General features: G+C 39.2%; 1 protein-coding gene across 2 annotated transcripts in view; it reads left to right on the top strand.

The window, feature by feature from the left end:
- Positions 1–6,153, top strand: part of GLIS3 (GLIS family zinc finger 3) — a 151,269-nt gene extending 145,116 nt beyond the window's left edge. For both annotated transcript variants that reach the window (XM_077790044.1, XM_031507261.2), the window contains one exon: positions 683–6,153. In XM_077790044.1, the coding sequence (XP_077646170.1) occupies positions 683–819 (137 nt within the window). In that variant the 3' untranslated portion in view covers positions 820–6,153. The remainder of the gene's footprint in view (positions 1–682) is intronic.
- The last annotated feature ends 21,460 nt before the right edge of the window (positions 6,154–27,613 follow it).

Below are 27,613 nucleotides of genomic sequence, written 5' to 3'. Positions count from 1 at the left end.
GCTGCTCTGGAAGGCTGAAATATCTCTGTGCAAAGGATCAGTACAAGACAGTGAGCCTAATCTTGGCGCTCAACTAAAGCCCAGGTCTTTTATTGTCCTTCTACACAGGATGAATCCACTTAACATTTATTGTGCTTTGAAGTCCCTCTTATGTCTTGGTCCCTCAGAAGTGTATTGCAATGCCAATGCACCTGTAATTACAAAGAGGAATCTCACAGTATGTAAATATGTTATCCAAAAGTTAAGAGTGTGTCTGCAAACAGTTGTTCTTGGGCTTATATTGCCATTTGTAGAAGGTAGTAATTTCTATGCTAGGGTCAAATTTATGAAAGCATTCTACAATATTTTATTGTCTTCTATCCTGTGTTCAATATGATGAAATTTGTTAAAAAAGCATGAAGTTTATTTTTAAAATGATCACAAATTTAACACCCATTAAATGAGGAGGTGTTAGTTACAATGAAATCTGCTCTACTTCAGACTTGATTCTGAAAGAACTGAAAATTCCTCCCTTGGTAAGCAGTAAGTTATGCCATTAATTTCATACATATGTTGCCTTGCTTATTTTATTTGTGTATTTGATTTAAAACCATTTCCAGTTCTATGCATAAGTATTAGTACCTACTTCATTATATAGTTATCCTGCTTTTTAACTTGGGCTTTTTTTTGTTTCTTCTCCCAGTGTATGATTTCCCAGCAGGGTCTGTAGGTATCTTTGGTGATTCAGCTTGCAGCATGCCAGAGGACAGCAGTTTCCTACAAGTAAATGCAGTGGATCATTGTTCCAGCCAGCTTTCTTCTGTATACACTGAAGGCTAAAGTAATGTATATCTAGTTACAACAACTTGATTCTGTTTCATCTTCCGTTTCTGTTATTTCCCTACAAATTTTTTCTCTCCATGAAACTGCCATGTATGTATGGGGATATGACTACATATACATACATAATGGAGAGGAAAAAAGCAATGACCAAGCATTCTTCATTTAATCAAGCAGCAAACTGAGAAGGAGAATATTTGGAGAAAGCAAGCTTTGCCAAAACCTTAGCAATTGTTTTTTTTCTTCTTATCTGTGGTACAGCAACTATACTTTTTAAATTATTTCTTCTTTTAATTTCTCAAAGGGAATTCAGAGACCAAATAAGAAAACTAGTTGTTGGCTGTAATCCTTTCAAGCTGAATGGGTGCACTTACAGAAGAAAACAGCTTTAGAAAATTCCTTTTTCAAAAAAGGAAAAGAAGCAAAACCAGAGCATACTACAAACATTTCAAAGGCATACAGTTTTTGCACAACCTGTCTGCATGTGATAGTTCCAAAGTTTAACACACAACAGTATCCAAAATGGAGAGAAATTAGACATATATATAGGCACTACTTATTGGAGTCATTGGTGTGGCTTCTTTTTGGATCAACAATTCTTGGTAGAAAATTTCTTACAGGCCTCAGATTAGGTGTCCTTTAATTCCTTCTTTATTTTAAGCCACACAATATGGCTATATTGTTTTCCCAATATTCATTCTGATCCTGTAAGCATGAATAAGACGGTTTAAATACACAAGAAGTTAGTTACATGGGCTTTGTGTCTATTTAGCACATCTGCCAGATAAGCATAAATGCATTTTAACTTTCAGTTGCTTTTTGATTAGGTTGTAGAGCATTGTTGCTATATGTTCCATAGTCTTTGGCAGGAAGGTTTAACATCTTTTGTAAGAAAGATTCTTCCTTAAATTCCATATTTTTTTAAAAAGCTATCTGTTCTGGTTCAATTAAATTTTGGTTGTCCTAATCTTTTTCCATAACATATTTTCAGAAAGAAGAACCACTATTAAGTTTACTATGTTTCCTTTGGTTACCTAGAAAGATAAAACTGGACTGGTTTGGTGGTTTTGATTTTTCTGACCAATGTCATGCTCAAGGTCTACAAATTTAACCCAAGTTGCAAGCAAATTAGGTTGTCCTTCATAAAACATACAAGGTTATGAGTTAGAACCAATATTTTGCATTGGGCATGTCATCACTGTGATCCTGTATGCCTTGAGAACAGCTCTTACATTAGTAAGACTGAGTTTTTAGGTTTTAAATCCTGTTCATCCATTTTGTGGACTTCTTACTGTGTAGTGTACATCATAATATTCTCATGACCTGATAGAGTGAGGACAGAAAAGTTCATCCTTGCAGGCTGGACCATAACTATGCTTCAGAAATAGCTCTTCTAAAAAGATAAAATAAAAAGGTTTATACAACCTTTTTTTTTTTTTTTTTTTTTCCTGGCAAATTTTTGAGAGTTATTAAGTCTGATTTGGTTCCAGTTCATAATTTAATCGGTAATTTTGTGGAATAGATGAATTTATGTCCAGATATTTGTGAACACTGGCAATCTTTTGAGGTTTGTATTCATGAAGTATATTATTATGTGCAGATATGTGCTTAAATATTTAATGGAGATATTTTCATCTGATACACAGATTATATAGATAAACCATGCACATAAATGAAGTACAATGAGAAGTGACTAAAATGCAGCTAATTCTGTGCTAAATTCTTCCTCATATATTCTGCTTTTCACATCACAAGAGAATGTGTCTCTCTGATCCAGCTTGCACTAAGAGGTCTAGACATTACCATGTGTGATTTGCATTGCATTAAATGCCACCAGGCATTCTTCACAGCTATACACATGCCATCAAAAATACAGTCCTTTTGCATAAAGTGCATTGACTGCAAGTTTTGCTTTTTCATAAAGCTTTAATTTTCTACTACCTTAAAGCCCATTCTGTGGCCACTGCACAAGCATAACTTGGTTCAGTAGGAATAATTAGTCACACTGAACACTTCAGTTTCAAATGTGTGGAATTGTGTTTTGTTCCACCAAAGTCAGCAAGGGCAGACTAAGTGTCGACATATGCATGTACCTATATACTTCCTTATATATAAGTCCTTAAAAATTCTTTTAGCCACATGATTGTCCAGAATTTGTCCATTGCTGTTTAGAAAACTGAAATATTGTTGTTGTCTTCAGATCTCTACCACCTTGACTTTTAAACTTTTTGAAATATTTTTTTGAGTATCTGAATGTACAAGTTGTTCTGTAGAGTTGGGGAATTATACATTTTGAAACATGCTGACCAAAGGGAAAATGGGAGTACAGAATTCAAAAAGGGCATTTTCGGCTTGGGGGTCATCAGTTACATTTAGAAAAGGAAACTTTTGCAAGTCATTAATTCATTCTTTCACATACATATACATATACATATATTTACAACTTTCCATAAGCCTTAATCCTAAAAAGAAGGCCCTAGAGAACAGTCAAATCAAGCACAAGAATATGGGCTACCAGTCTGTAAAAAGGTATGCCTTTGTTTACTTCTCATTCAGAGACAAAGAGGATTCTTCACTATTATTTCATTATTCTCTTTGGAGTTGGACTGACTTCAAGGCATCAATTTAATCACTGAGGGCAATTGCATAAAAAGCCCCATTGTATTTCATGTATATTGGATATTTAAATAGGGAATCCTGTTTGTCACAATGGTGCTTGATTTTGTGGGTTATCTGCATAACTGAGTTACTTGCAAATACTTGTGCCTCAGTGAGTTTTGTGTTGTTATTCTCAATGCTGTACTGTTAATGTTCTAAAGGGATTCATATCTAAGAGATGAAGTTATTTTAGACTACGCATATTAAACAATATTCAAAATAAATTATTTACAATTATTCTTTTATACAATTTAAGTCTTTCCCGGCTCGGTGTCTATTTATATCTGCATTAGAAATGGTTCTACACTGGAGTATAAAATCAACTTTCAAAGTGCATGTGTACAAGTGGAAGTGTATGAGAGTGCACGTGTGGATTTGGGGCTCCCTTTCTATGTGTGTGTACACACAAACATATAGGCATTGTGGTATACTAATACCAGATGCTGAAGAATGGCAGTGCTAAGGCCATCTGTCACACTGTATATTGTTTTCAGCTTTTCTTGAAAAGGTGTGAATGAGTATAAAAATTACATTTTAACTGTTTTCCCTGCGTAATTCTATAGCAGAATTTTTAAACAGCACTTTTTTCTTGGTTGTATGAAATTTTGTTCTTGGTTTGGGGCTTTTTGTGTGTGTGTGTGTGTGTATATATATATCTCTATCTATCTATCTATATATATATATATTTCACTGAAGCTGTTAAAGCAAAAGAAAATGACCACAAATGAAAATTAGCTGAGTTTTTATTTAAGAAAAAGAAATTATTTTGTTCTGTACAGAAAGCAGTGTCTGTACAGAAAGCAGCTTCTTGTGTAATATTTTTTAAACAAAGCACTTTGGTGAGGAGAGAAAGTGGGATTATGTTTTTCCTAAAGGTTACAGAGTAATCTACATATTTATATATGCTTACATATACACATATGATCTTAATTTGCCATACTCTATGTCTGGCTGATATGTCTTTCTCTAAAGAGATGTCTGTTGCATGTCATGAAAAAAAAATTCAAAAAGAGTTACACCTTTTGCTCTACTAGTATGTGTAGTTTTGTGATTTTTTTACAGCTATTTTTCATACAATCATAATTTATTTTTGTCCTGTTTCATAACATTCTGTTTTATGTAAAAGGTAAAAGTGAAAAGTGTATGTGCATGGTACAAAATAAAACTGGAAAATTGTAACTTCATTACATTACCTGTAGAACATATTATTGTGAGGTGCCTTTAAATAAAACTGCTCCAGGCACTGTCCTTCATCATAAGACTACTATTTGTATGGATTCATAGAATTAGAAACCAAAATAGGAAACAAACTCTTGGAGATTTCTCAAAAAAAGTCCACTGGACTCAGAGTTTTAAGAGTGGTTTTAATTATTGTTTTGGTGAGGCTAGAGATTTGTAGAGATAAATTAATGTCTTGTGTCTCCACCCAGGGTGTGTGTTTACACCCTGGGTGGAGACACAAATAAAATAAGAAAATTTAATTACATTTTTGTGCTGTGATAATTTTGAATTTTTATGGGTTTCTTTGGTCATGTGATTTGATAGTAAAACATATCAAGCTATTTTGCTTTTTTGGTTATTGTTTCTAACATACTCAAGCAATTAAAGTATTTCAGAGCACTTAATGTAAGGAAAAGAGCATTTTTTAAATTGTATTAGACAAAATGAAAACAAAAGCCAGATACAGAAGTTGATGCATGTTTATACCCAAAATACATCCTGAAAACCCAACATGCTCTAGGAGATAACAAATTACCTCACTGCACCCACATATTGGACTAGAAATCAAAGGACAAAATACAAAATAAAATAATTGAGTTTAGAAAAATCATGTTACAAGTCTGTAAGACCTTTGAAAATAATGGTCCTAGTTAATATTCGAATGAAATTATTGACATGGTTGGCTCTGTGTCAACCTTGATCAGATAAAAAACTACTAAGCTCACATTCAATGCCACTTACAGATGTGATCCTGTAGAGTTTTGCTAAAAGTAAGCTTTGCCCAGTGCAATCTTATTTACCCTGCATCTTAATTTAATGTAAGAAATACGCTCCATGGTTTAGCAAATGTTGTTAGTGAATTCTCTAAGCTACCATGCAGCTACATTGCTGAATTCAAGTGCTCCAAAATTCTTTTTTTTTTTTTAAATGCAGAACTCTTAAAATGAGAAGTATACAAGAAGTATACAAGTTCTATATGCAGTGGAAAGTAACATGGCTCAATATGCTTCAAAGCCATGTGCTTTGTCCTGTGTTCTTGAGCTGGATGAGTGTTTCATGATGTCCTGCAAACTATCCTGTAGAAAAATAGTCATTATTATGTCATTATGTGACAGGTATATTCCTCCAAAGGACAATAGTTTCTGAATGAAAATTGTCTAAACTTTTTATTTGATGAAGTGTTGGTGTTTGGGGTTTTCCTGTTTTAGAACAGAATCATTTTTTGAAACATGAGAAATTCTTACAAGATAAAAATTTGGGGGGTGGGAGAGATGATGCTAATTCATTGTGTTTGAAATTACAGCTATGAGTTCTCCCATGCAACTGTGCCAAAGCCCACTGTATTTGTGAATTTATATAATCTCTGCCCTAATGGAAAATTCTTCAATAAAGCTTTATGTACTGCAATTTCCTTCAATAAGAGGGGAAAAATAAACATAATTCTTCCATTCTGAATATGTATCTACTCGTATTTACTGCACCTAATTACATAATACCTTGTATTTGCAGATGAGAGTGAGGATTTCTATATGAAAACAAAACTGACCAATTCCCTAGACCATGTTCCCCAGGAAAATTCTTGCCATGATCCTCAAGAAAATGCTTCTCTTTCAAACTTGCTGTTTCCTATCTCAGATCACTTTGTAACTCCAGCATCATATATGTTTTGAATTCTTGGATTTTTACACTGTGTCTATTACCCACTGTAAATAGGACTCCTTGAAAAGCAGTTTTAAATTTTTTCTCCCATAATGGATAGTCTTAAAGTGGACAAATTGTGCATGACTGCATATACTCACCCATTGCAATGAACTACAAGAAACAGAATATTAAAATTAATTTTACAGAATGTGTGATGTTAGCTCTTTTAAGGTTTCTATGTCTTCTTCCGAGATGTTAATTTATATTTTTCCCTTACCTTCTTTGAAATGATAATGTTCTCATCTAAAACTAGGTATGAAAAATCATTCTACCACATCTTCCCATGCCATTTATAGATTTACAACAAAAGTAAATTTACACAGCAGTCAGTATCATTAATGATTCACAAACGAGATGGGTTAGTTCAGTGAACTGTAACAAAGAACACCTTTCTATGTGTCTAGTTAAACGCTCCAACATTCCTTCATTATAACCAAAAAATGCAAACCTTATGCATGGTTGCAGCTAGGTACACAGGACAAAGCCTTACAAATACATCTAGGCAGACTGAACAAAATATAAACATTTCCTCAATATTATATTTTTTTCCCTTTTGATCAAAATCTATCAGTGGGCAAACTTTAAGCTTGGCTGCATGTAGATCATCTAGCTTCAGCTATTCCAGGAATGGACAGAGTGAGATTGATTAAGCTCATGAAAGGTTGAGCTGGCCTTCTTTGTTCCCAAAAATTCTGGCTAAAACCTGTTGGAAAAATAAAACCCAAAGCAGCTTCTACAACTCTGACTGCCGTATTTGCCTGGCAGCATTGTGATTTCACTTGTTAACCCACCACTTTGCATAGCACACAGTGAAATTAAGCTGTAGTTATCTTTGCCTGGAAGAAGAGGAAGGATACTTTAATGGAAGTTATATTAGTAGTATATGAGGGAAGTTCCTAAAAAATAAAATTAAAAGAGTAATACTGAGTCAGCTTCTACATTGAAGGAGTGGGAATAGTGTTACATGGCTCCGTTATTGCACATAACCTTTATGCAATGAGGAGTTAAAACAGTTCTTAGAAGAAATTGGAGTTTTTACCCTGAAAGTTTAAAATCAGTGAAGGCTGCATTCCTATCATACATATTTTTTTCAACCCTTCTGTAGAAGCCTTAGAATGCTTGGTAAAATTTTCTAGTTCCAATATAAATTTTCTCTTTTGTGACTTTGTTAAGACAGTCCACAAAAGCATTGAATACAGTAGCAGTTTTGTTACCAAGGTATGTATAGAAGAGAAACTGTATTAATTATTAAACTAATTTTAGGAAAACTTCTAAAATAGAATCTGCACAAAGCAAAACTGTGCAGATTTAATTAATATCAGAATTACTCAAACCAAAGCTGAACCAACATTTATAATAAGGTGATTTTACCCAACTGATGAAAATGCTGTTTTTTTTCCCTACTTGCAGCTGTGTGTTTCAGGTACTCAAGTACCCATTTGATTGTTAGGTGCAGAGTTTGTGCTGGTAGCCAGGCTTTTTATTTTGGTGGGCCTTTTTCACAGAAATCACATGCTATACACACTGCTGAACAAACTTAGTTTGAATAAAGGAGCAGGACGTTTGCATTTAGCTAAAAGGGACTTAGGTAATAGTAGCTTCATTGCATTTACCTTAAACTTTCTTCTTTGATCCATACCCCTAACATGACAGTCAAGGAGGCTACACTTAATGGCTCAAAGGACTAAAAGCATTGATCATGCCAATTCCATTGTCCTTCATTTTACTTTCACACTTTGTAAAAGTTACTTTGTGACCTCATACGGGACATTTACAATACAGGAACAAGCAGAACACAGAATACTTGTCTGATCAGTTTTTCATGCCTTACTGATGAAGTTGTTACTTTATGAAAGTATAGTGAAAGTAACACAACTTACACAAGTCATCACACACAATGAAGGGTGTTTAGCAGATAAACAAGAACCTTAAGGGAAATTATAGCTAAAAGGAACCTTGATGATTCTTTAGACCAAGGGACCACAAGTGCTTGGTCTGGTGATGCAAACTGAAGGATTCTGATGGCAAAAGGTTCACTGAAGCAATTGGAGACCAATGTGGCCCACAGCTGACCACAGCCTACACCTCTTCCAAATACACTTTCTGCAAAGGTGAGAGGTTTCTGTGACTCTTGCTACCTAAGAATACCACCACAGGAAGGATCCTCAGAAAGCTGGCCAGCTGCATTCTACAGTGAACTGGGAAGTATTACGGTTATTGGGCAACACAAAAGGCACTCAATGTAATTCTGGCTGCCTGTCCTAGAGAAAATCTGGAGCAGGAACTTAGTATAGGGTGGTTTCCCAATAAATGCAACATCAAATTAATCCTCATTGATACTGTCCTGTTATTACTGCTGTATCTTTCTCCTTAGTGGGTTTAGCATACTTTTCTTAATGCTAAAATCTGTATTAAGAAAGGAGAGGGGATAAGTCTCTTTTTTGTTGTTCTCTCTTCTATGATGTCCTTTCTCTTCTGTTGTTCAGAAAGTCTTCCTGAGAAGATACACTAAACATTGAAGTCATTCTGGGGCTACATAAATGTGAATGAGGGTAAATTCACCCCTTTCTCTTTGCAGAAAAGGTAATAGGAAAACTGGTGTTGTATGACTTGCTTGTGAATCATACACAAGTCTAAATTTGAATTTAAGTTTGGATTCAAAAGCAAAAATAAGTCAGAGCTAAGTTCAGAAAACATCACTGAAGGAAATGTGATATGTGAAGGTAAAAATAAAAGCAGTCATAATACAACATAGTAGGATATATCTCCATATATGTACAGAGACAGAGAAAGGAATACAAGAATCAATAAAAGCATTTTCCTTTCAAAGTTCTCAAAACTTTTTCCTAAACCAAGAGGAGATTGAATAATTAAACTAAATTTGGGGGTTTAGTTGCCAGTAGCACTTATAAGACTACAGATTACATATTTTCAGTCTAGGTAAAGCCATTGCCAATATAATTAGAAACAGAAATCACTGCTTACTAGAAGGCATAGGTTGCTTACGATCTGGAAGGCCTTGCAGTGGTGGGTTTTGCCTTCTAATTTTGCCTTTCTTTGATTTTATGCCACTGCACTTAAGAGTCCTATTTAAATTCCATGTAAACCCTTGAGGAGAGTCTCAGTGGCACTTTTTTATATGTACCAGTTAGTAACAAGTTGCAATGCTCACAAATATTATCATTTTGGCATGGCAGAGTTGTTCATCCACTGTGCCCTGACACAACCAACTGCATAAACTATACCAAAGGGGAGAATTTTGCATTCACAGATTCCTGTTCTTTTATTCCTCTATTCTTTTGTCTCACATTTTTTTGAGAATACCAGGTATGCAGTCTTCCTTGGTATTTCTGTGGCACTTACTGAATATCCTGATATTAATTTGTAAGAGAAGTGTGCCTATGTGGGAAGCACAGAAAATCTCACCCCAAAGTCAGAAAGAACCTCTGTGATCTTCTCATCCAGTTTTTTGCTGAAGGGGGATAATAGAAAAGTCTATGAAAGAGTGACATAGAAATGTTAACTTTAATCCAGGCCCCATCTGAACTGAACAAGGAGCAATTTTCCTACAGTCTGTACTGTGAAAGCCTGTAATGAACATGAATACCAAATCAAGCCTAGCAAGTGCCACACTAAAAGCTCATCTAAATTTCATATACTTGGGGTTTGGTGGAGAGGAGAGAAAAAGTGAGTAATCTACTTCTTTAGCCTCTCAAAGCTGCTACTTGCTAACTATGTAGGTCTTTAAAATGTTGGAATTAATCCTGTAGCTTTACCTCATCCCACAGGCATTTAACAAAGGCAGTATTCTTGCATGTTGCATTTCAACTAATTATCAGAAGTGGGTGAGAGAAAAATGGGACAAAGACCACCTGACATGATGGCATGTTAATAATTCACCGAGACATCTAGGATAACATGCTTTCAGTACAACATTTCATGTGCTTCAGAAACAGGCTAACTCTTCTCAGCAGAGGAGATGAAGCACTTGCTGAAAAATGGCAGCTAGTAAGTGTGTCACCTGTTTGTACATCATTTAACCTGCATAAGTGTGTAAAGGATTGTTGCAGCAGGATTGTATTTTACATGCAAGAATTGGGAGGCCCTTTGCTTCTCTGAATCTCCTTACAGCCTCCAGTTAATTAATCCTGAAAAATGTATGTGGAAATTTCAAACATTCATCTTTGCACAGTAACAAAATTTAATGGTGTGCAAGGGCACTCCAGAAACTCCAGAAAAATGTTGCCTGACCCTGTTTCTTCAAGGGGTCACAGTCTTAAGGAATTATTTGAATAACATAATTGTGAAAGCCCCCTAAAATATATGCAACAAATTCAGAGCAAAGATAACACTCTACCATCCCTACCCACAAGACTCTCCTCTGTGAGTGTGCATTTTCTAAGTGAGGATACATTGGAAAGATGCATTGCGAGATTATCTCTGGGACTTGCTGTCTTTGTACAAGGTCATCACCATCAAGCATCTCTGAAAGTAACAAGGCCACTTTCACTGTTACTCATGGTACTACAAGGCTGGCACCTGAGGAAAACTCAGGAATGTTGGTGAGCATAACTTCTCTTCAGCCAAGGTGAGTGAGCTCTGTTATGGAATAATATGCTGAGACAGTAAGACTTGCTATCTAAAATACAGCAATTGAGTGAAACAACCTTGAGGATTTATCCTTTTTACCTTCCTCTGTCTGCAGCAAGAGGAGAGTGCTGATAAAAATAACAGCAAGTTCTGCCTGGGCTCTGCATTTGCTGAGAGATCTAGGCTCCACACCTGCCTGTTCCCTTTGGGTCACAGGTGTCTAGAATATTCTTGACAATGTCAGGGAAGGACTCCTTATGTTTTTATGAACTCAAGGGAATGTTGTTGTGTAAAACAACTTACAAGCATGTAGAATGAAGAACAAAACCTGGTACAGGCCACTGAGTTATTTCAATACCAAAAAGTAAAATTATCAAGAGGCATGTTTCAAGCAGAAGAACAACTGCAAGCATGTGTTTCTTCTACTATTCAAGAGAGCTTTTAATTTGCATTAAACCAAGAAAATTTATGTGCACAGACAAAAGCAATAAAACACGAGGATAAAGTCTCTATTTGTTTCAGACCAACAACCCTGGTAACACATGCAACAGTTGCATAAGACAAGTGAAAATATACAAATTGTTTAAAAAATCCAATCTTATGCCAACCCAAACAATGTTGCTGAGTCACAGAATTCTAAGAAACTGTGCCATCACTACTGCAACTGTTTATGTGCCTCATTCAGTTGGAATGTGATATTTCTAAATTTGTTGAGTGTCTCAGTCCTCAGTCCTACTGCTTGACAATGCTAATTTTGTTCCACTTCTTTTCTTTGTGTTTGATAGTTATGGTTTTGAGCTAAGTTACTCCAATTTTGAAGTGGTATCTCTCTTTTTTCCGTGGAATTAATTTTATGCTTACAGTGGAAATACATGGAAGGCTTATGTTTAGCAGAAATGTGCTGTGTACTTTGTCTATGTTTGAAAGGCTGTGCTAATAAAAAATTTGGGAAGTTAATATAATGCCTATGAAACTGAAAGATCAATTTTCTTTACAATGGAAAATACAGTCAAACTTAAGGAGATATCTTAAAACAAGTTCACAGGATTTTTCTCATTTCTGTAGGAAGCTGGTACTGATCAGCTATGTATTTGTGGAATGATGGCAGTTATAATCCCACAGCAGTTTCTCTGAAATTCCTGGAACTAGATGGACATAAATCAGTATTGACAGAGTCAAAATCAGGCATTCAGCCTTAGAAGGTGACTGTGCTGGGAAGTGTATGCAGATCCATTGCCTTGGAGCCCTGACTCCAAAGAACAGTCTAGTATAAAAATATTTAAAAGAATTTTGGTTTTTAAGACAGCTGGTAGCAGTTATATTTTGTTCCAAGGATCTCCTCTATGATGTTCTGGGTAACAAGATAAGTTGTAAAGAAACTACAAACTATTTGCAAGCAGATGCATAGAAATTTGTCATCAATGTCACATTCTTTACTTTTCAAAGGCAAGTCTACCACAGATGTGGCAGCATAAGGTGACTAAAAGTGAATGAAGTGAGAAATGTATTACTTAGCAGTCTTAAAAAGAGAGATGGAGTCTGGATAAAATGGTCTCATTTTCACAAACTAAAGGGAAGTCTAGATGTCTTGGCTTAAAAAGACAGGTGTCTACTAAGGAAGGCAGGAGCCTTCCTTGAAATGGAGAACATAAACCACCTCCCTCTGAAGCATTATAATTTTGAAATTAAGGGGCTGTCAGGCAGTATCTATGGGAATAGGAATAACAGTTCTTTATTAGGGAAGAAAATAAAAATAACATAAACAATACAGTAATACAAAACAACACTGACAGTGTCAGAATACAACCTGACACTCTGTGGGTCAGGGTGCTGGTAGCAGTCCCATTAAATGTTGCTGCAGTCCTCCTGCAGTGACAGCTGTGGTTCTGTTGAAGCAGTGATCCTATAGAAGGGTGCAGTTTTTCTCTGAAGGTCCAGTGGTGGTGTAGATGGGCCTGGTCTTCCTCTGGGAATCCAGTGGGAAAAGGCTGCTCTGGTGTTCCAAAGTTCAGACTATATCCAAGTAGGAATGCTTGGCTCCACCCCCTGGGTGGAGCATCTCACAATGGGGTGATGTAACTTTCTCAGTCATGCAGTGAGACTCAATGGCTCGTTAACAGAAGATATTTCCCAGAGGGATTGGTTGTGGAAGAGATAAAGAAAACTGCCCTACCTGTTTTTAACAGGTGGCCCAAGTAACAGAAGACAACATCTCCACCTCTAACAGATGGCAATTGAATACATACCTCCATTTGCAGCCTAAGACACTGGACTGACATGACTTTGTGTCCTTAAATTCAGCTGAGAGCATACAGCCAAACTGTTAACAACTTCTTCTCAAAGATATCTCTTGCTGGTCATTTTTTGTGTTCGGCTGGTTGGGTTTTTTTAATTAGATCCTTAGACAGAAATCCCTTATTTTTCTTCTCACATGTTAGACCAGTGGAAAACAGTCTCTGAAGTAAGCACTAGCAGAAAGCTTTGTGACTCATACACTTCATGGTTAACCATTAATCCCATATCTGTGATCACTGTATGATAACAATGCCACATCTAAGTAATTCTCTTGGTAAGGCTGAGAGAAACTATTGGCACTGCACATCTTCCATCTTTGTCTACCATCCATTAACTGTAATCTGCAAACTTAAGTATTTCAAAATGCAAAAGTCAAATGCAAAGGTCAATGAGTTCTCATTGTGCCAAAATCTCTGTAAGAGTGATTTAAAAAGAGCGATAGATGATGATGAATATTTGAGTCATGCATCAAGAAGTGGTAATTATTGATTTTTCTAAGAGCTATTTAGATTTAGTTCCATATTTTTGTACAGTTTGTACAGTAAACCAATGCAAACTGACTGTATTTGTAGGATTTCTGCCACTGGAAGAGAAAGCAAAGATAAAAATCTACAATATGACAATTTATGAATAATTTTTTTTTTTTTATCTTGAAATTGCTGTCTGTTTTGGGTGAGAATGAAATGTAGTAAATCTGGCTCCAGATCTAAAATTTCTCATTACGCATTTGGACCACACTCAAAAATTTCTAAGAAATTATAGATTTTTATTTTTTCCTATTAGCTCAAAACAATAATGCCTGTATTTTTTTTATTCTCTGTAGTAGCTTTTGCACAATTATAACTATTTATGAACATACTTTTGTAAATATTGACCAAGAATACTTAAATTTTTTTTCTCAGCCATTAAGGATATAATTAAAACTGTAAAGTTTAAAATCTTCAGCAAGTTTTTAATGGACAAGCTTGTGCTATTCAACACAACAGGGAAATGCAGAAAGACCTTAAGCAAAAAAGCAACAGATTTTTTTCAAGTATTTGTAAATGCTCGATGTAAAAAAAAAAAAACAAATAAACCCACCAACCAAACCAAATCAAACCAATCCCAAAAACACATAACAAAAAACCCCAACAACAACAACAAACCAAAATCACACAACTCAAAGCACCCTGTGATGTTTTTGTAAAAGAATTTAAATATCCAAAGCAAACCATAAAGTGTTTTCAGTCACACGGAAGATAAAATAGAAAGTTAAAATCCAGGAAAGCTGAAGCTGAAGATCAATATGATGATTAGGGAAGTGAAAGATTTTGACAAGAAGAAGAATAGGAAAACCACTGAATTCTATTAATTGTAATGCCAGGAAAACTTTTTAAGTCTGAGTAATGGAAGTGACTGAGGTGAAGTGCAGGCTGGACTTTAGACCTAGATCACCTTCAACTCAGAAATAACAGGGACCATTCAACAGCAAAAATGTATCACCATAGATATTTGGGTTTGATTAAAGTATTTGAGAGCCTTTATCAAATTTCTGAACACCATATCCCTGGAACAACTTGAAATATTACTACTTGCTGTCAAAACCAATTTAAAAGGTCAAGGCACAGCTAGTACTTTTAAAGGAAACACAATCAGCTTCAGTGTGCAGTTTGGTACCAAACTTCCAGTCTCTCATTTCCCACTTGATATTTGAGTTGTAATGAAAAATTTGCTGAGACAGAGTTTGGTGTCGCAAAAAGCAACAAATTAGGAAAGACATTTTGAATTTCCTGATTAATAGAGCTTTAAAATGAAGAATCCAACAGCTATTAAACAAGTAACAAAGGAATCTGAAATGCTGCAAACAGTAGAAAAAGGTTTTATTAGAAAAAAAAAAAAAAAGGCTAATCCAGTGGAAACTCTAAGAGGTTCTAATTAAAGTGCTATTTAAAAGCTAAAAAACATAATTGTCGTATGTTAACAATAAACTATCAGTCAAAGAAGTCATTTGGGAGGGAAAACCAGCACAAGTTTGAAGTGTACCAACTGCAATGATTATCTTAAATTACAACTTTATGAATAAACTACTGATCATCAATTCTAAGTGCATTACTGCCAAAAAACTCAAGAAACAGATAGGTGTCTAAATGTATTTGAAAGAAAATGTATGAGAAAATGACTTCTAAACCCATTTTGAAACCTTTTGATTTGGCAAGAGTTCAACACCTTACTTTAAGTTACCTGGAAGAGATGGTAAGGATATATAATTCATGTGAAAATAGCCTAGTGCATGTTTGCCAGGTTATTAGCAGTCAGTTGAAGGAACTCCAGTACTGTATAGTATTTAATGAGGGCAACTATATGGCACTTCAAGTAAAGGAAGTGCAGAAAATAGATGGCAAAATTCATACCTGGAGTACTAAAAATCTTCTCAGCCTTCCTCTTTCCTTAAAATCTAAGAAGAAACTTTCAAGCCAAAGTTATAGATTTCTAATGGGTAAAATGAATAGATTTCACAAGTATTTCAGAGGATGTTATAATTATTTCGATTAATAACACAGGAGAAAACAAAGCTAAAATGAAATAAAACCAATAGCATTTTCCTATAAGAGTCAGCAAAAATTGTGAATGGGATGCAGTACAATAACTACTCACTGTTTTGTGCTATCACAGTTCCTACTGCTGTTGCTTGCATCTGATAATTTTATCTGGTTAGTCCTCCTATAAATTTCAAAAGGTTTGGCTTTAGTCCATTTAACTTTTCCTCATATAATCCATCCATTTACAGGGATAATAGCCTATAAAGTTAGATTATTTTTAAAAAGTAAACTTACTCTTTTGCTTAATCTGACTGTCACACTTGTCCAAAGTAACCCCCCTCACATTTTTTCTACACATTTGCATATAATTCCAGCAATTAATTTAGAGACTGTTTTTATGCTGTTTCCTTACAGTTGTATTGTTTCTCCCAGGTTAAAAACAAAACAAAAAATCCATGACACCCCCACCCCATACCAAAACAACAACAATAACAAAAACAAACAAACAAAATAACCCAGAAAAAACATATTCATATGAAAAGTGAAGTTGAATAATTAAAAGTCACATTTTTAATGGAAGTCAACCACAACAACAGTCTTAAAATCAATATAAATCTTCCTGTCTAAATGGAGCTTCAACTAAGAAAGCTGTAACATCTTTATGAAATGGAAAAAATATGCAAAATATCTAAACAGTAGCATTATTCTATCTGCAGAGCAGTTTCAATTGTATTGCTCTTCTGCAAGGCACAGGAAGGTATGGTATAACAGTTGTTTAATCAAGAGGAGTCATAGAATCACAGTAAGAATTATTCACTGTAACAATCATAATTTTCTTTTTACGTTTCTTCCCCTCTCCAGCACAGAAACTTTTGTTACTCTGAGTGTAACAAATGCACAGGGAGTGAACAGGGAAGTACATAGTAGTACACACGCTTATGAGACGACATTTTTGTTACTCAAATTGTAACAATTTTTCCAAATAGATTGAAGAAAGAAGTGAAAACTGAATCAATTACATCTATTCCAAAGACGGCAAAGGACGGTAAAGTGCATTCTCATGCTTCAAAGTGTCAAATCCAGTATTATTGCACTCCATATTTAATGGAGTCGGAAGCATATCAGATTGTTACAATTTCATAGATAGCACTGACAGCAAACCAGTGTGCTATTTTTGACTCTTGCAGTTTCATAAATGAAAGACAAGTAAAGATAAACTGCTTTCTGTCAGGGAGCAAAAAGCCCTGCAGCCACAAAAAAGCAAACATACACTCCTACTCCTACAGCGAAAACCCAGATTACCTGTGCATTTGTAAATTAGGAATGTTTTATCAATGTCTATATTTATGTTAATGAGAATTAATGACTTGCTGTTAATGTTGCCTCCCTCCCAGGAGAGTGTTACGATCTAATGAATAGAGAGATGCCTCTGCCCAAATTAAGGAGCAAAAAAGACTATATGCCAATGTCAATGGTACAGAATTGATTTAACAGTAAATGTTAGTGAAGAGAGAAGGAAATAGAAAAGAGAGGAGGGCTGGGGGGAGGGGAAGAAAAGAGAGACAGATTAAGTGGAAAGATAATCACCATGCCTGTGGATCCAGGGGTGTGCTGTTCATCCTCTTCTTCTGGTCTACTTAGTAGTGAGGGTGTCCCACAAAACATAGAGTTCAACAGGTACATAAACATTCAGGTATATGTGGGAACACCCAAGCATATTCCCTGTGGGTATATATTTGGGCTTCAGTGGTCACAGATTTTATGCTCTTTGCCATAGTAGGCAAAATCCTTTGGTGATTTGGTGGTTTGGTGTTTAACACAATTATGAGAGGCAGCACTTGTTTTTCCAAGTTATTTGTCTCAAAAGTGCCAAAAAGTAATATGATGTTCTGTCTTTGCTAAAAGACATTTCTAATAGTTGCCATTCTTCACTAAATTGAATATAAAAAGACGTGAGAAGGGAATATTTTATTGAAAATTACTATCAAGAATATTGTGCAGCTAGGCTCAGAGAAAAACTATTATCCATTATGCTTCTGATTCTGAGAAATGCCTTTCCATAGTCTGTGGTGAAAGTAGTTAATTTAAGATTACTTAAGTCCAACAGAGGAGTCAGACAACACAGGCCAAGTCTGACAGACACATTAAATCATGAAATACAGCTTTGGTTTTCACTGAAGACTGGCACTACAGTGAATGTGGTGAGCCTAATGCTGCAGTCTGGCATGCATGCATATCTGCTCCTTATCTGTAGAAGTTCTTAGTGCATAAAATGAGACAGGAAATTATCTGAGATATGCACAGATGCACTGACAGCTCCTGGCCTTCTGCCTATCCCAACTGTCACAATGGAAAGTTGCAATAAAAGTAAATAGATTACTTTTCCTAGGTGAGCTGAGCAAGGCCTACTTACAAAAATTTAGCTATCTGTTTGGTATAATTTTTCCTCAAAAGTCAAAATTGCTTTACAAATGTATAAGGAGTTGTCGTAGATCGCAAGGTTATATGCATATTCTATTTGCTGATCTATTAAAGGTGTAGCAGTTATCTTCTCTTAATTGGGCAGTTTCTTTATCTCTTCCACAAACCAATCCTCCCTCTGGGGAGACATCTGCTGTTAATGGGCTACTGAGTGTCACTGCATGACTGATAAAATTACATCACCCCATTGTGATATGCTCCGCCCAGAGAAGAGGAACCAAGCATTCCCAACTAGATATAATCTGAGATTTTTGGGACAACAAAACAGCCTTTCCTGCCTGGATATAGTCTGAATTTTGGAACATCAGAACAGCCTTTTCCCACTGGATTCCCAGAGGAAGACCAGACCCATCTACACCACCACTGGACCTTCAGAGAAAAACTCCACCCTTCTATAGGATCACTGCTTCAACAGAACCACATCTGTCACTGCAGGAGGACTGCAGCCAACATTTAATGGGACTGCTACCAGCACCCTGACACAGAGCGTGTCAGGTTGTATTCTGATTCTGCCAGTGCTGTTTTGGATTACTGCATTGTTTATTTTATTTTTATTTTCTTCCCTAATAAAGAACTGTTATTCCTGCTCCTATATCTTTGTCTGAGAGCCCCCCCTGCTTAATTTCAAAATTATAACAATTCTGAGGGAGGGGGTTTACATTTTCAGTTTCAGGGAGGGTCCTACCTTCCTTAGCAGACACCTGTTTTTTTGAAACCAGAACAGGAGTATTCACACCACTTAAGCATTTTCCACAATGCTGCCACATAACAATTTTGAGATCTCTGAGATAAAACTAGGTAAAAGACTGATGGCAAAACATTTTTCCCTGGGTGTGGTTTTGGAAGAGTCCACTAGTCTTCTCTCAGTGTTACTATTGGAAACACTTACAAAGAGCAATTGTCTATCAACAAAGAAGTATCAAAGAAGGTGACCATAAACTCTAGAAAATTACAGGCATTAAATGTACATTAATTATGCTTTCCTGTTTGGGAGTAAGAGACTGTATTAATTCTGTGTGTGTGTGTGTGTGTGTGTGTGCGTGTGTGTGTGTGTGTGTGTGTGCATGTATATGTGTATATATATATTTAAAGCACAAGAAGAAAATTCAGCACAGGTAAAGTACAGAACAGATGGGGAAAACTGGAAATTCTTAGGGCATCATTATATACATTGAATGTATATCAAGACATGCTACTCAGCCAGAGACTGTATTTGCTGAACACATTCTTGCTTTTACCTTTACTGAAACACATTTCATACTAAGACAAATGAAACCACATTTAGGCAATATATTATTTTTAATTTAAATTATTTTTCATTGTCCTTCCAACAAAGGGATTATCTGTTGGAAAATTTCATTGAAATTTGTCTCAAAAAAGACATATATCAGTGTTGGCATTTCACTCACTGTTGTTTTCTACTTCAGCTTCCTTATTCTTGACCTAGACTATTAAATAGATATTTCTCAGAAAAAAACAATTAATATTATTAATTGACCTACAAATCCTTTATTGAGTTAGGAATGGCTGGTTTAAATCAATATTGCTGCATTAATCTCAGCCAAAGCATATACATTTTCTGTCTGGTTACTTTCACTCACAATGACCATCATGATGGTAAATCAGATATGTATTCTTGGTAAAACAGAGTATGTTAGAGCATGCAATCTTTTTGAGATTTCCGAAAATGCTATAAGGCAACTTACAGAACATACAGAATCTATGGAAACAATGAAAGAATATTTTTGTTTATTTTTTCCATATCTTAAGTTCCATTCTCTTACAAATTACTCTCTTATGTTACTGTTTTAATAATTTCTTTTCACTTATCAAGCTTCTTATCATAAAAGCATTTAAAGATTTCAGCAGTATATGTAGTCAAATATATATATAAAGACCCAGATAAGGACATAAAAACCTGAAGTGCCAAGCATTTATAAGGTAATTGTCAAGAACATGTTACAAATGGCAGAACAGAAGTGCAAAAAAGATGGGCATAAAAATTCTTTCTTAGGCAATGGGGTGTCTGTGTTAGATGTCTCTTTCCTAAGGATACTTTCTGGGAGTAAATGCAACAGTATGCTTTACTTTTGTAACTTAGCTATCTCTAAATATGATTTTTCCTGATAATTTCTGAATGCCATTGGTCAGTTTTAGACAAATGTGACAAAGGTATCAATGATAGCAGCTCTTGCAGATGTACATAAAATAGAGCAAAGAAGCGAAATCTAATCAGTGTTCCAGGGACTCACTGGAATGAATGTCACATGAATGCAGTTTGCCTTAAAACTGCAAAACATACACAGAAAATTTCTCATTATAGGACAGATTTTAATATAAGTGCATCTAATCCAAGATACAAAATAATGCAAACATGAAACAGCAACCATAGGATATAGTGATTTGTTGCTCATGGAGCTGGATGTTTTAGAAATGTGGAAATTCTGAATGTGGCTAATGTCTTAGGTTCTTTAGAAAGGAACTTAGAAGTCCTCTGAAGAAAGACAAATCCATGTGTCACACATCTAGTATTTAGTCTAATGGAAGTGAGATGATCACTAAATACACCTACTATGGGAAGCAATAATGAAGTTGAGAGCACACAGTAGGTTACCACAGACATTTAGGCATGACAGAGTAATGCCAGGACATTTATTACTGCCTGAACTGTGGTCTGCTGGATTCATTTATCCACCCAACATTCTAATACACATGCTTTAATTACATGATGTCTTGGTTCGACAAGACAGGAGTCTGTGAAAGAGGGCAAAGCCTCCTGTGCAATGGAGAACGGCAAACCCCCCTCCCTCTGAATTACGAGGATCTTTAAATTAAAAGGCTCTCAGGCAAAGATATGGGAGTGGGAGTAACAATTCTTTACTAGGAGAAAACTAGACAACAATTTAAAAAGGCAAATGCAATCGGTACAAACAAAACCAGTGAAAGGGAAAAAAAAGTCCAGAACCTGCGGGGTGCCAGTATCAGTTCTACTGGGACAATTTGCTTCCCTTGCAGTGGCTGGTGAATTGTAGCTGCAGTGGTGATCTCTAGAAGGGTATAGTTTCCCTCTGAAGATCTGGTGGCAGTGGGGCCGGTCTTCCTCTGCGCCGGGGTTGCCTCTGAGCTCCGCTGCCGTCGCCTCTGCGCGCCGGCTGCTTCGCTGCGAGTGCCGCCGAAGAGAGAGCGAGAGAGAGCTGCTTCCCCAGGAATCCCGCGAAGAGAGAGAGAGAGCTGCTTTCCCCGGGAATCCCGCGCAGAGAGAGAGAGAGAGCTGCTTCTCTCGGAGTCCCGCGAAGAAGCGGGAGAGAGCTGCTTCCCCCTCTGGGTGGGACCCCCTTCATTGAATCAGTCGAAGGTGTATACACAAACCATTGTCTCTGAGAGAGATAACAAAAACCTGTCCAACCGGTTCGCCTTCGACAGATGGCAAATGGAATACAAGCTTATCTTACAACCCAGGACATTATCCACCCCTTATTCTATTTCCATCTGCACACCATGAAATCTTACACCCAGTTCTCTCTTAAGACCAAGTTTCCCTGTGGTACACAGCGGGTCTCCCCATCTTCCTGCATTACCCACCAAGTGTAACCAGGTCCTTGAGCAAAGACAATCCCACGAATGGGTTGGTCTTTGCCTGAGGTGGGATTAATCCAAACAGTTTTCCCTAAAATACCTTTCATATGTACTACAGGGACCTTATCTCCATCTACTGCGTGTAAGGGTTCTGACTGAGCAGGGCCAGCTCGATTGACAGACCCCCGGGTGTTGACCATCCAGGTTGCTTTTGCCAGGTTAATTTCCCAGTTTCTAAATGTTCCCCCACCAAGTGCCTTCAGGGTAGTCTTAAGGAGTCCGTTGCACCGTTCAACTTTGCCGGCAGCTGGAGCATGATAGGGAATATGATATATCCATTCGATACCATGTTCTCTGGCCCAGGTGTTGATAAGGCTGTTCTTGAAATGGGTGCCGTTGTCAGACTCAATTCTCTCAGGGGTGCCGTGTCTCCACAGGACTTGCTTTTCCAAGCCTAAGATGGTGTTCCGGGCAGTGGCATGAGGTACAGGGAAAGTCTCCAGCCATCCAGTGGTGGCTTCCACCATGGTCAGCACGTAGCGCTTGCCTTGGCGTGTCTGGGGCAGTGTGATATAGTCAATCTGCCAGGCCTCCCCATACTTGTACTTGGACCACCGCCCACCATACCATAGGGGCTTCACCCTCTTGGCCTGTTTGATGGCAGCACACGTCTCACAGTCATGGATAACCTGGGAAACACTGTCCATGGTTAGATCCACCCCTCGGTCTCGTGCCCACTTGTAGGTGGCATCTCTGCCCTGATGACCTGAGGCATCATGAGCCCATCGAGCCAGGAACAACTCCCCCTTATGGTGCCAATCTAAGTCTATCTTTGACACCTCTATTTTTGCTGCCTGATCTACCTGCTCGTTGTTTCGGTGCTCCTCATTAGCCCGACTTTTGGGGACATGGGCATCTACATGACGGACTTTCACCGTCAGCTTTTCCACCCGAGAGGCAATGTCTTTCCATATATCAGCAGCCCAGATTGGCTTTCCTCTACGTTGCCAGTTGGCCTTCCTCCACCTTCCCAGCCAGCCCCACAGAGCATTGGCTACCATCCATGAATCAGTATAAAGGTAGAGCTTTGGCCACTTCTCCCTTTCAGCAATGTCCAGAGCCAGCTGAACGGCCTTGAGTTCGGCGAGTTGGCTCGATCCACCTTCTCCTTCGGTAGCTTGTGCAACTTGGCGTGTGGGGCTCCATACGGCTGCTTTCCACTTCCGGTTCATCCCTACAATGCGACAGGAACCATCAGTGAAAAGAGCGTAGCAGGTCTCTTCTGCTGGTAGTTGGTTGTATGGTGGAGCCTCTTCAGCCCTTGTCACTTGTACCTGCTCCTCATCATCAGTGAGACCAAAGTTTTCACCTTCTGGCCAGTTCGTAATTATCTCCAAAATCCCAGGGCGATTCAGGTTTCCAATACGGGCGCGTTGAGTGATGAGGGCAATCCATTTGCTCCATGTTGCGTCAGTGGCATGGTGGGTAGTAGGAACCTTTCCTTTAAACATCCACCCCAGCACCGGTAGTCGGGGTGCCAGGAGGAGTTGTGTTTCTGTGCCAATTACCTCCGAGGCGGCTTGAACTCCTTCAAAGGCAGCCAAGATTTCCTTCTCTGTGGGAGTGTAGTTGGCTTCAGACCCTCTGTAACTTCGGCTCCAGAATCCCAGTGGTCGGCCTCGAGTCTCCCCAGGCACTTTCTGCCAAAGGCTCCAGGACAACCCATGGTTCCCGGCTGCAGAGTAGAGCACATTCTTGACCTCTGGTCCCGTTCTGACTGGGCCAAGGGCTACAGCATGAGCGATCTCCTGCTTGATCTGGGTGAAGGCTTGTTGCTGCTCAGGGCCCCAGTGGAAATCATTCTTCTTTCGGGTAACCAGATAAAGAGGGCTCACAATCTGGCTATACTCAGGAATGTGCATTCTCCAGAAACCTATGGCACCCAGGAAAGCTTGTGTTTCCTTTTTGCTGGTTGGTGGGGACATAGCTGTGATCTTGTTGATGACCTCAGTGGGAATCTGGCGCCGTCCATCTTGCCATTTCACTCCCAGGAACTGGATCTCTCGGGCAGGTCCCTTGACTTTGCTCTTCTTGATGGCAAAGCCAGCTTCTAGTAGTATCTGGATGATCCTCTCACCTTTCTCAAACACTTCTGCCGCTGTGCTCCCCCACACAATGATGTCATCAATGTATTGCAGGTGTTCTGGAGCCTCACCCTTTTCCAGTGCAGCCTGGATCAGTCCATGGCAGATGGTGGGGCTGTGTTTCCACCCCTGGGGCAGTCGGTTCCAGGTGTACTGCACGCCCCTCCAGGTGAAAGCAAACTGAGGCCTGCATTCTGCTGCCAGAGGAATGGAGAAAAACGCATTAGCAATATCAATGGTGGCATACCACTTTGCTGCCTTGGTCTCCAGCTCGTACTGGAGTTCCAGCATGTCCGGCACAGCAGCGCTCAGCGGTGGAGTCACTTCATTTAAGCCACGATAGTCCACAGTCAATCTCCATTCTTTGTCAGATTTGCGCACAGGCCAGATGGGGCTGTTGAAGGGTGAGTGGGTTTTGCTGACCACCCCTTGGCTCTCCAGCTCCCGAATCATTTTGTGGATGGGGATCACGGCATCTCGATCCGTCCGATACTGCCGGCGGTGCACTGTCGAGGTCGCAATTGGCACGCGTTGTTCTTCCACCCTTAGGAGTCCTACTGCAGAGGGGTTTTCTGACAGTCCAGGCAAGGTGTTCAATTGCTTAATGTCTTCTGCCTCTACAGCGGCTATTCCAAAAGCCCACCTGAGTCCCTTTGGGTCTTTGTAATATCCGTTCCGGAGGAAGTCTATGCCTAGGATACACGGAGCATCTGGGCCAGTCACTATAGGGTGTTTCTTCCACTCCTTCCCAGTCAGGCTCACCTCAGCTTCCACCAGAGTCAATTGTTGTGATCCCCCTGTCACACCAGCAATGGAAACAGGCTCTGCCCCCACATGTCCCGATGGTATCAGAGTACACTGTGCACCAGTATCAACTAAAGCATCATATTTTTGTGGCTCTGATGTGCCAGGCCATCGGATCCACACTGTCCAGAAGATCCGGTTTTCCCGTGCCTCTCCCTGGCTAGAGACAGGGCCCCTCTAACACTGGTTATCATTCCTTCCCTGGGCATACATACTAGAGGTCCCTTCAAGGGGGTCTGACAGATCGTACCCACAAGCTTGGTCACGGGAGGTTGAGGCTACCTTCACTTTGGTGGAACTCCCCCGGTTAGAGTTTCCCTCCTTGAGTTGACGGACCCGTGCTGCCAGGACAGAAGTGGGTTTCCCATCCCACCTCCCCATGTCTTCCCCATGGTCACGCAGGAAGAACCACAGATTAGCCCTTGGGGTGTACCCTCTCTCTCTAGCTGGGGATTGTTGGGTGCTGATTCTGGGGCCTGTGACTCTCACGGGTGCTGTATTAACCTTCCTTATCTCCTCCCTCATCTCCTCTTTAAACTCCTTAATCACAGCTGAGATATGAGCCTGCATTGGGCCATTAATCATACTCTCATAATTTCTAAGTTTGTTGGCAACAGAACCTATTGTCTCCCGGTGGGTGTCAGCATTGATCGTTGCAATGAAGGTGGCGTATTGAGATGGCCCAAGATTTGCCAGACTCCACAGCATTTGTCCCGTACACCTGACCTTGTCAGGATCATTATTGTGTCGTCCATCCCTCCCAAAGAGTACCTCCAATACTGCCACTTCTCTCAGCTGTTGGATCCCTTCCTCGAGGGTCTTCCAGCGCATTCTATGATGGTGCTCTTGCATTCTCTCTCTGTGGATAAACCTCTCCCTGACACTCATTAAGAGCCGCTCCCAGAGAGAAAGGGACCCTGGTTCCCTTACAAAAACCTGATTTATACCTGAGTCCTGGGTCAAGGGTCCCAAGTTCCTTGCCTCACCACCGTCCAGCTGCACGCCTGTACCCATAAGATCCCAAACCCGGAGTAGCCAGGTAGCATAAGCCTCACGCCCTCGTCGCACAATGTCTTTATGCAGATTGCGAAGACTTTCGTACGTCAGGGACTCGGTGATGATAGCAATCTCTGGCTCCCCTGTGGGTTGTGAGGTTCCTCCATTCCTGTCCCTATCTGCAGGGTGCTCTGCTTTCACCTTAGACTTCCTTGTTTCTACCGGGGCCACTGCTGCTGACCGTGACTGCCTTTGTGGTTCAGCTGGAACCTGGACAGTTGTAACATCTGTGGGTTCCACAGCTGTACTATTAGACTGTCCCTCCTCAAGGCAAAGGGCCGGTTTCTCACCAGCTGGGGAAATGCACTCCTTCAGCATCTCTCGTATCTCCTTAACCAGAACCCTCACCCAATCTGGGCGGTTCATTTCTGAGGTGGGCTGTGGGGCAGGGTCAGGCTCTGGAGCAGCAGCATCTCGAGTCTGTGGTGTAGGTGTGAGGGTAGTTATCCAGGTTAATCTTCCCTTATCTCTGAATGCTAAATATAACAGGACTATCAGCAACACCACCCATTGTATGGTATCATTAGCACTTATAAAGGATCTTAACCCTTTGAGAACTGGTGGAGCAGACCCAAAAAGATGGTTAAAAGGTTGAGAGAAAGTTTGCCCAGGTGCTATTTCCTCGCAGTAGGTACCGTTATTAAAGTAACCCCAAAAACATACAGTTAACGTGTGATAGCTATGAATCCATGTACCTGCCTTCCAGAGGAAATTAAAGATCCATGAATTCCTCACCCAATTAACCCAGAAGCCAAACTTGATAACAGACACCGTAGCCTTAGTTATAGGACCCATTTTTAGATAAGGGTCTGCAAATGGGAAAAGTATAGCTACGATCACATGCCACCCAAACCAAGGTAAACTAGACCACATGGTGATGCTGAAGATGTTTTTACACACAACAAAACCAAATTACTTAAGAACTGTTAATCCTTTTTCCCTCTCAATGCCCTCGGGCCCCACGTTGGGCGCCAAATTCTGTCTTGGTTCGACAAGACAGGAGTCTGTGAAAGAGGGCAAAGCCTCCTGTGCAATGGAGAACGGCAAACCCCCCTCCCTCTGAATTACGAGGATCTTTAAATTAAAAGGCTCTCAGGCAAAGATATGGGAGTGGGAGTAACAATTCTTTACTAGGAGAAAACTAGACAACAATTTAAAAAGGCAAATGCAATCGGTACAAACAAAACCAGTGAAAGGGAAAAAAAAGTCCAGAACCTGCGGGGTGCCAGTATCAGTTCTACTGGGACAATTTGCTTCCCTTGCAGTGGCTGGTGAATTGTAGCTGCAGTGGTGATCTCTAGAAGGGTATAGTTTCCCTCTGAAGATCTGGTGGCAGTGGGGCCGGTCTTCCTCTGCGCCGGGGTTGCCTCTGAGCTCCGCTGCCGTCGCCTCTGCGCGCCGGCTGCTTCGCTGCGAGTGCCGCCGAAGAGAGAGCGAGAGAGAGCTGCTTCCCCAGGAATCCCGCGAAGAGAGAGAGAGAGCTGCTTTCCCCGGGAATCCCGCGCAGAGAGAGAGAGAGAGCTGCTTCTCTCGGAGTCCCGCGAAGAAGCGGGAGAGAGCTGCTTCCCCCTCTGGGTGGGACCCCCTTCATTGAATCAGTCGAAGGTGTATACACAAACCATTGTCTCTGAGAGAGATAACAAAAACCTGTCCAACCGGTTCGCCTTCGACAGATGGCAAATGGAATACAAGCTTATCTTACAACCCAGGACACATGACTATTCCAGACTTTTAGAAATTATGTTCTCT

This window comes from Lonchura striata, chromosome Z (assembly GCF_046129695.1).
Source record: "Lonchura striata isolate bLonStr1 chromosome Z, bLonStr1.mat, whole genome shotgun sequence".
NCBI lineage: Eukaryota > Metazoa > Chordata > Aves > Passeriformes > Estrildidae > Lonchura > Lonchura striata.
This window is presented reverse-complemented; position numbering and strand designations above follow the sequence as displayed.